This window comes from Pollicipes pollicipes, unplaced genomic scaffold (assembly GCF_011947565.3).
Source record: "Pollicipes pollicipes isolate AB1234 unplaced genomic scaffold, Ppol_2.1 Scaffold_4295;HRSCAF=5057_pilon_pilon_pilon, whole genome shotgun sequence".
Lineage (NCBI taxonomy): Eukaryota > Metazoa > Arthropoda > Thecostraca > Pollicipedomorpha > Pollicipedidae > Pollicipes > Pollicipes pollicipes.
Window position 1 is genome coordinate 28914654 of NW_023596461.1, and position 10310 is coordinate 28924963.

A 10310-nucleotide genomic window follows, 5' to 3' on the forward strand; every position below is an offset into this window, starting at 1 on the left:
AAACAGTGCACTTTTCTACAATTGTGGAACGGAAAAAAGGTCTGTTTAGAGTGCCAGCATCGTATTTTTAGCGTGTTGTCGTATTTGTGCGACCTAAAAGCGAGGTGCTCGTTTCCCCGAGCAATTTATGGTAAATTAGGCAGTTTTGGAAAAAATCTGTATTTAGGCTCTAGATCCTCTGGCAGAAATCATCGTTTTAGGCTATAAGAAATGAATATTTCACGACTTCCCTGTGCATGGGAATTAGACTGTCCATGCTGGATGTTTTGCTTGGTTGGACATACCCTTGCAGACCTGACCATTCTCAATGTAGAAATTCAGGTTCTGAAATTTGCATTCAGGCATTGCAACTCAGCGCCTTCCAACATAACTGGAATTGTCTGCACTTCTGTCCCAGGACCTCCTGTCCGTAAAAACAGACAGTGAAAAAGATTGCTCATCGTACCTTGCCGTGTACCTGGAGAGCTTTACTGGTATATCGTTCAATGTGGTCAAACCTTTTTGGGTCATCCTATCATCGAGATCTAAAAGTGACCCAAAGCAGAGATACAATGCCCACACAGTTGATTCCTCCGATGGGGGCCTCTGGCTGCGCGCCTGTTTGTATGAACCGGCTCACACGGTCCTCAGCATTTGATGTATAATATAGAGACGTGCATGCGGGTAGCACCCAAGTTTCCTCTCTGCGCCATTCAGGACTATACGAGTCTACCACAAGAGCTCGTCAACGAAAACCCCCATGTCACGCAGCACCGCATTCACATCACTAATGAACGTCACGTCACGTGGTTGGGGATGTTGCCCCGCAAGACCGCGCATGCAGTCGCTCCTGTTCAGCCTCAGCGCAGTGGTCTCATTTGGCAAGACCCTAGAAGGCCGGCAGGAAATCATAGGGACACCAAACTGTAGGCCTCCATCACTGGCGAGGCGTCTTTCAACACGGTGACACTGCGCGACATCCCAAAGAACACGCGGAGTGATGCCAGCCATCAGTTGCGGACGGACTGCTCACTTTCCGTCCGGACCCATTCACCTTGAACCCACTGTGCCGTCGACCGCCGGCCCGGAGTGCAACCGGCGGCGAAGTTATACTTGGCCAGGCGCCAAGTCTGCGCCAGACGGGGCCTGGTCTGGAGCCCCGTGACCAGCTCCGTTATTGACGCTGGACCGCTGGTGGGGCGCGCGTAGTCGAGCCCACCGACCGGCCACGTCAGGGACAGTGACAGGTGGCGCCACCGCGGCCACGTGCGGCCGGCAGCGCAAACCGACCCGAACTCGGACGCCGTTCGCCGGCGCTGGTCAGCTGTGCGCCCCTCGGCAGCAGCCATGCAGCTGGTGAGGTGCTCGCGCGCCCTGCTGAACTCCAGCACCCATCGGCTGCTGGCCCGGCGCGGCCTACGCGCCTCCTGCCTGCGCGCCGCCAGCGGGTACGTACATCATCGACCTGCCGCGCGTGATTGCGGCTGCCCGACGGCGGCGCGCAGCGGCTGTTGGCTAGCTGCCAACAGCTCAGAAACGTGCAGGGTCTAGCCGCCGGCCCCCCGAATCCGGCGTTACCATTGGTGGAAGCTGGGCTTCGCCCACCGTCCGATGCCCGCCCACTGGCGCGCAATAGAAGTGCAGTAGGTACAGCCGTGCGCCGCAAGGAACCGGTGCCAGCTGGCTCGATGCGGACACAACCGGTGTGAACCGGTTTATGGCTGCAGTGTGAAAGCCCTCAGCTGGGCGTCATCTTACGTCGCAGTATCCACACAGCAAAATGATGCTATGACGTGATTATTTGGTCGATAATATCCCTTGACATGTGTTGGCTTGCGCGTCTGTTTCCACCTGCCCATACAACTGAAAAAGCTGTTCGTGCGAGTAGATTTACGCATATATTTCGTGCCGCAAATGTGTTCGTTGAATCTTGCATTGATTGGGTACTTCAGAATGTATAAGCAAACTTAATGGCACTGATGGGCAGCGAGTGAAATGGAGGGTTATGGAAGGATAAGAGCAAGGAAGCATATTTATGCGTTTTAGACGCTTGGCCATTGGCCACTCACGGCGTCGGGGTCCGCCGGCGAGCCGTTGATGCCTGCTCTGCGGAACTTGTTCATGCTTCAGTTTGTTCATATTTTGACTCGGCGCATGGAGAACCCGGCATTTACCGAGAGGTGTTGAACCTGCATTCATGTATCAATGCAGGTATCAGTTTAATCAACACGCAATGAAGTGTTCGAAATTTTTAGGGGCTGTCACTTGATCAGTTCTATGTCTTATGCCAAAACAACAACTATGAAGCTATACTAGATCAAGCGGGAGTGAATTCATGTTTCTGATATTTTAAGAAAAGCATACTGTTGTGGACAAATTGACATAGAAACCGTCCGAATGTTATATTTCACATAAGTTAGCGGGAAATCTGAACCTGTTACCTCATTACTCCCATGCCTTAATGCATTGTTTCCGTCTTCCATATTGAAATACTGGCATGTCAAATAACACATATTTAGATTAAAAACTACACTCAAAATGTTTGACTCACTACACAATATAATGAAAACAAGAAATAAGTTCTCCCAGATGCGACTAAGAGGAATGTCTGTACCACGTTGCAAGCAGTTACCTGTGATAAGGATTAATTAATTGCCCGAAATGCATCACAACGCATGTTTCCCATGCCCAGGTGGGCCCGGGTCCATGGCAGCGGGCGGCCGGGCTCGGCTCTGATAAGCTGGTTTTGTGTTCTGAGACGATACGCCGCGGCGCTATCCATTACAATCGGACTTTCTAATACGGCTCTGTCGTTCCTGAGACAAGCAGTGACCCCGCAAGGTCCACTGAAACCTTCTGCGGCCTGCAATCGCACGGATTATACTGTTGTGTCGAATCTGCCTTGCAAACCAGTCTCTTATAAGGGAATCGTGTGCAATGGTGAATCTGTCGAGGAAGCGCGATTTTCTCCGAGATTACTATAGTGCGACCGGAAGGGAGCTTACTAAGTTTGGATCGATTAGAACTGAACGACATTGGGGAGGCGAAGGCACCAAAGCTTCAGTTCATTTCACGAAAACTTCCCTGAATTCGATTAGCCAGAGAATTATGCAAGCTGTTCAGTGCAGCTGTGAAGAACATTACACATGCATAAGACAGTACTGATGGTCTTATTCGTCGTCGAATAACCAGGAGAAAGGGTAGGGGCAAATGCATTGATGTTTCGGCTACAGGCCTTTGTCAAAACGGTTGTGTACCGTGAAATGAAATCTCTTACCGATCCTGCTCAACTTTTTAACTTTTTGAAATGTGCCACGCCAGAGAAGTATTCCAGCTGCGCAGTTAAACGTACACAACCCTTAGAAAAACTTTCACAAGTGTGTCCTAGTTTTCTAACGACAGATGGACGACGCCACAAAACAGGACCTCGTTGAAAGCATTTGCTGCTGAAAAACAGCGCGATGCAAACACAAAATCAGAGCTGTTCTATAAATTCTGCCGCTTGCAGATGCACTTCATTGAAAACATCCTCGCCTCACCACTTTTACGTGCATTAAGAACAGGCGATAAAAACGTGAAGTTTGTCCTTTACCGCATGATCCAGACGTTGCTGCCTGGCTCATGTATAACAGTCGGCCTTTGACATCACTTCGACCCTCGTACGACGATCTCTGCAACAGCTTTTGATTTGGACTTGGTCGGGGGCAGTGATTATGCGTGTATGTTGTCCACACTGATGTATTATGGCGACGTAATGCCGGGCCCTTTTTTTACCAACACCCTCGGAGAGATGCAGCATTACCGCGCTGGGGAACAGTCATCAGTCGTGTTGCGCCATCACGATCAGGTGGGCAAGACGATTGCGAAAGCTCACGTAGTTCTCCTCGCTATAAAGTGGGCCCTGCCGCCGTCTGCCGGCCGATCGGCGCCGGTGCCGGTGCGCCCAGCGCCGAATCGGGCCAGTTTGCACGGCGCCGCGAGCAGTCCGAGCCCGCCGACGCCGGGCAGACCTCCGTCCGGATGACGGACGGCCCAGCTGCCGCCGGCTGGCACGGCCTCTTCGAACCATGCTCGGTTTGTTTTAACACGCTGCCATGGTGCTGGTCAGAGCGCGTTCCAATTCTACAGGTTTTGAAATGCTGTTTTGTGTTTACTATAACCGCCCTCCCCCTTTTACCCGAGCATCAGCCTACACACAATCCTCACTCCAAATCGTCCCCTGCGTGCGGGGTGGTTCGGGACTACGTGAACTGAGCTGGTCGCAGACTACGTGTGCCGCGGTGGCCGGGCGGCACGCTGACGGACGCCTACGCGCCATCACGCATCTCCTGTCTGATGTCAGCGTGGCGCCTGTCGGAACTCCCGCTGCGCACTTTGTGCCTGACACGCAGGCGACGCGCAGCGGCACTTCTCGTATGTCCCTCGCTGGCCGCTTTAAGTGCATGTGTCACGTTGGTTACGCATGCATAACCTGAATAGGACATGCGCAAAGAAACGCGCAAACACAATAGGACATGCGCAAAGAAACGCGCAACCACAATAGGACATGCGCAAAGAAACGCACAAACACAATCAAATTGTCACTCGGAGGCACACAGACATTCGTTTAGTTGGAATATCCTTACTGGGGTGGGGCAGCACCAGCCGCTCCTTCGTTGAAGAACCTTCACGTGTGCCGTGCGTGCAAGGTACCATTCCCCAGACTGCCGAAAGCTGTTGAGGCTTCCTCACTGGGAACACCGCCGCGGTACAGCACACTTTATATAAGCCCTTGATGCCAGTTATTTACGACAAAATAGTGTGTTGTCAACTATACTATATACACCATACTCAGCTCAACCCAGGTCAGCTTGGCTATATATTATATATATATATAAATATATATATATATATATATATATATATATATATATATATATGTGTGTGTGTATGTATATATGTGTATATGTATGTATAGACTATATGATATTGAGCCGTATCGCACCCAGCTGGCTCCCTTGAACAAAATTGAAAACGTGAGAGCATTAAAACGTTTAAATTTGATACATTTATTTGAAAATCTGGCCATTATTTTAGGAAGTCCACCAAGATTGCCGCCCAAAAGAAAAAAACAAGCACGTGCTGCGCCTTGGTCAAAATTGAGTTTGCTTGTCAATTGCTCCACACGAATTGCGTGTTTTATGACGCATTAGTGTCAGCTTGAAATAAAAAGCTGATGTAGGTTACTCGCGGGTGCGAAAATTCATCACCGTTTGGGCCGGGGCGGATTGTATGTGAGAGTAGATTTCAAAATGGCAGGTGCCTCGCAAACATGCGACGAAGCTAGCTTGGACTTGGGCTTCGCGGAAGCGCAGTGAAGTCTAATGGCTTCGTGTTTGGCACAGCCTTAAAGCCATTTTCACGGATGTTATCAGTTCCAACCTCGGCTTCGTATCATTCAAGGCAGTTGTCTTCGGCCTCAACTTCGGTTGCGACGTTGTGTGATTTTGAACAGCTGGCTTCGGCTTTGACTTCGCATACATTTAAAATTATGGCTCCGGCTTCGGCTTCGAATGCGCTTTGAATCATGGCCGCGATCTTAGTTCCATACTTTCTTAGACTGCTTGGTTCGCCTTGTCATGGTGACTTTTGTACGGACGCTGAGGCTTAATCCATAAAGACACGCCTGCCCATGCCGTCCCATCATTGTACATCACAAGTTTTCAAGGCTGTGTTGCATACATGGCTAAAAGGCCAAACCAGCCGGCTCTTCTCAGGACCGACTTAAAGAAAACCAGACAAGGGTCAAAGAGCCGGAGCACGAAGCGTTGCGTACATCCTGAAGAAAAGACGGGGGTGGTAGTCCGAACCAGCTCCTAATCGTTATGCTATCGAAGACTGTTTGCTTAAAACAAAACAAAAATCGTGTGCCAATAATAAAAAACGCTTGCTTATAATTAAGAAAAAGCTACATGCTAATGATAAGCAACTAAAAGTATGAAAATTACTCCTTTTATGCAGTGATTTGTCTTCATCATTCACAAAACGCATGTTTCACTTTCTGGCCTCATACATTAATAGCAAATGCAAAAATCGTTTTGGTTAGCTAAAGTAACGTTTTACGCTATACTCGGCTGCGCCTTCGGGCTCGCGACCCTAAAGTGATGAATTTGGCTTTGGCTTTGTATTCGGCTTCGAATATAAAGGGGAGATGTGTGGCTTCGTCCGCATGGCTGGTGTAACCTACGTTTCTCGTGTTGTTTTGGGACGGCAAAAGTGTGGAAGGTTGTCTTCCAGTCGGCCGGCTTCCCAGCTGTTCGGAGAGTGGTCAAGATACCGGAGCGATTTCACAGTCTTGCAGCCAACATGCACGGCGACAGCCTTATCTTACCGGAGACGCGCTGACATGGAGGAAAACGCCCCGCCCGGTCGGATCATTACGCGGACCAAAGCTGTGTGCCATGTCTCGACACCAATACCGCATCAGCACGTGCTTACTTGCTGCGTGTCGTGCCCGTTCCAGCACGCCTCTGCCGGAAAATGTCGACACCTGCATCATCGGGGGAGGCGTGGCCGGCTGCAGCATCGCCTACCACCTGGCTAAGCAGGTACGGCCGCCCGGGCATGTGGCGCTGCTCGCCTCTCCGCTGCGGATACACGTTTTTTTTCGGCATAGATACCGAGCGCGTGGGCGAAAGAATCGTGCCTGGAATACCCAGGCAGCTGGGCCGGTGGATAACTTTCAAGCTTGGATGGACCCCCTGTAAACATTTCGGGGGAAGGGGCTGGAACCTCAACAACATCCTGACTGCGCCAGCGCTTTAGAGGTTGTAGTGCTCATTCAACGACTTTCTGATCATCTGAGTACAACGGCGAGGGACCAAAACAAAGTAGGTCAACCGCCCCCCCCCCCCAAGCAAGCAAAGCTCGATCTATATCCGCTTGGTTACACCAAGACTCCAGCGTGGTCTGTTCCAGTGATACTGTAGTTAAAGCGATGACCCTGTAGTCAAAACGATGACCTTGTATTCAAAGCAATGATCCTGTAGTCAGAGCGACGATCCTGTAGCCAGACCGATGGTCCAGTAGTCACGACGATGGTCCTGTAGTCACGACGATGGTCCTGTAGTCAGAACGATAGTCCTGTAGCCAGACCGATGGTTCAGTAGTCACGACGATGGTCCTGTAGTCAGAGCGATAGTCCTGTAGCCAGACCGATGGTCCAGTAGTCACGACGATGGTCCTGTAGTCAGAGCGATAGTCCTGTAGCCAGACCGATGGTCCAGTAGTCACGACGATGGTCCTGTAGTCACGGCGATGGTCCTGTGGTCAGGGCGATGATCCTGTAGCCAGACCGATGGTCTGGTAGTCACGACGATGGTCCTGTAGTCGGAGCGATGTTCATGTAGTCGGAGCGATGGTCATGTAGTCGGAGCGATGGTCCAGCCACTAAGGCCACCACTAGCCTGAATGGAGGTACACGTTTTAGCATAATGCTGTTTTGAATAGACACACTTTAAGTGTATCCGAATGTGTACGATGGGGTGCCAGTAGTGTAGCGATTAACGCGCCCGTGTCTGGGAAACCAGAGGTACGAGGTTCGGTTCCCCGCGGTGTCAGCTTCCCCTTCCTGTCAGGGTGAGAGACAGGCGACACCATACAGTCTCAGCAGCTGGGTGCGTCGTAAAACCACAATAACGATGACGACCAATGTCTACAATGAGAAGCGGAAACTAGAGTAGAAGCTAACGAGAAACTAGAGTAGAGGCTAACGAGGAACTTCTATTACTTACTTCTGTTGCCAACTTCACCGAGTGCGCATGTTTTATGGTGCTGCATAACTCAGCGCATGTGGTAAATACTAACACCGTAAATATCCATATAGTTTGATTATGCGGATATTTATGCGCATGGTTTTTTGTCAGGATGAACATGGTCACCATTCGTACGGGCAACACAAACATGGACAGCCTGCCCACGGGCAACAGATCGGGCAACAGAACAGAACAGACGTGAAAATTTAGACATGGACAACAAAGGCATGTGCAACGCAATCGTGGGCAATGTATGCATGGACAGCTTAGGCGCAGACAACACAGGCGTTGGGGGCAGCACGCGCATGGGCAGCGCAATCATGAAGCGCCTGGCGTTGTGTCGCAGGGCCAGAAGGACGTGCTGTTGCTGGAGAAGACCGAGCTGACGGCCGGCTCCACATGGCACGCCGCCGGCCTCATCACGTTCTTCCATCCCGGCATCAACGTTAAACACCTCCACTACTACAGGTATGAGCGGGCCATGCTGCCCCGCATGTCACAGCAGCCGTCAACAATGTCCGGTTTGCTGGCAAACCGCGGTGAATGTCCCGCGATTGCGCATAGCTCTGTGGGGATGGGGCCGATCCACGCCCACGGCTTCCGCACACGCCTGACGGAAGTGCAAGTGCAAATCACGCATTGCAGCCAGCCAGTGGTAGGGTCCGTCGCGAACCACTCCGGTGCCTAGTGCCGTCTCCCTCCCCCCGGTGGCAGGGCCCGTCCCGAGCCACTCCGGCGCCTAGTGCCGTCTCCCTCCCCCCGGTGGCAGGGCCCGTCCCGAGCCACTCCGGTGCCTAGTGCCGTCTCCCTCCCCCCGGTGGCAGGGTCCGTCCCGAGCCACTCCGGCGCCTAGTGCCGTCTCCCTCCCCCCGGTGGCAGGGTCCGTCCCGAGCCACTCCGGCCCTAGTGCCGTCTCCCTCCCCCCGGTGGCAGGGCACGTCCTGAGCCACGCCGGTTCCTAGTGCCGTCCGCTTTCCTCCCGGTGGCAGATGAATATATATATATATATATATATATATATAGATTTATATATATATATATATATATATATATATGTGTGTGTGTGTGTGTGTGTGTGGTGTGCGCATGTGTGTACGAAAAGTCAACAAAATTCGCCATTGTCGGTACTCCTGGAAAATTCACGCGTGCATAATATAACAAGCATTGCGTTACGTAGCAGTACACGCAGTGATACATCTAATCAAGCAGCTCAAATATAGTCATGACTGTACTGCACCGGGAGACTCCTTTAGCCTGAGGGTGTCCCGGTTCGATGGATGCGAGCCATGAATGCTAGCCTGCCCATCTTCAAAGAAGTTCGTGGCACCAACTCCGCGCAAACTAAAACGCCGAGCTTATGGACAACACCAAATGCGCGACGGGGAACCGGCCGCCAGACCAAACTATGGCCGAGACCTATTACGAACTGCGACGGCTGGTTCACTGCCACCTCAGTTGTGCCGTCGGTCCGTCGCCACGCCGACAGCTGCGGCGGCCGGCCGACACGCGCTTGGTTCACTGCCACCTCAGTTGTGCCGTCGGTCCGTCGCCACGCCGACAGCTGCGGCGGCCGGCCGACACGCGCTTGGTTCACTGCCACCTCAGTTGTGCCGTCGGTCCGTCGCCACGCCGACAGCTGCGGCGGCCGGCCGACACACGCTGCTACAGGCGGACCGCCGCTGACACCGCCTTTAAGTGGCGGCCGGCGCCAGGGACACTGCCACATTGCCACACTTCTCATACCTGGTCGCTGCATATGTACTTGGTGGATGTAAATCAATGGGCTTCATTAGTGATGTCAGTCGGAGTTAAAACATTTGCGTGACCAAAAACTAATGTGCTCGGTTTTCCATCCGTCGCGGAAAGCGTTCTCGGACCTTTTTGGTACACGCAACTATTTGTAATACGGGGCATTTAAGTGCATAATTCATTTTTGAAAATAATAATGCTTCAGCGATAACGCTTCCGAGTTGCGTTGAAACCAATCGGCTTTGTGTGCTGTAAGGCACATCTCTCAGCGCCAATGATGTGAAACTCGCTGCAAGACCTTGGGACAAATACCAGTGAGGCTATGTCCTCCAGTTAACGTCAAAACTGAGCATTTTTGTGTGTGGTTAAATGAGATTGTAGGCGGAATTTCACCGTCGTTCTACCAAACATCGGTTTTCCCCACCATCAAGTAGCTTTGTGCAGCGTGGCCCAACCTCTCATCTCTCCTCTTCATCCTTTGTACCAATATAGTGCGAAGAGGTTGAAGTAGTTTATTTTCAACGGAGGCAAACCAAATCAAGAATGAAATTAATGTTATTCGTCAGAGGCCCATATCACAGATGTCACTATGTCCGCATCACACCCCGCACCAAAATCGCGACGTTGTCACTATGAGAGACGAACATATGACTGCGTCGTTGGGCATAGCTTCAGATAGGCCCGACCGGCAGGGATTGCTGAATGCATCTTGTGCCCTCGTGCATTGTTCTGACCAGGTGCATAGGTCTCGCGTCAAGACGCGGAGAACCAACGCAGATTCCGACCGTG

The 10310-nt window shown here is 51.7% G+C and overlaps 1 protein-coding gene across 1 annotated transcript in view; it reads left to right on the forward strand.

The window, feature by feature from the left end:
• Nucleotides 1-1201: 1201 nt before the first annotated feature.
• The window catches only part of LOC119096221 (dimethylglycine dehydrogenase, mitochondrial), a 26347-nt gene continuing 17238 nt past the window's right edge, over nucleotides 1202-10310 (forward strand). Inside the window, exons 1-3 of the mRNA XM_037219025.1 lie at nucleotides 1202-1427; nucleotides 6482-6566; nucleotides 8119-8240. Of these exons, the coding sequence (XP_037074920.1) occupies nucleotides 1327-1427; nucleotides 6482-6566; nucleotides 8119-8240 (308 nt within the window). The 5' untranslated portion in view covers nucleotides 1202-1326. The remainder of the gene's footprint in view (nucleotides 1428-6481; nucleotides 6567-8118; nucleotides 8241-10310) is intronic.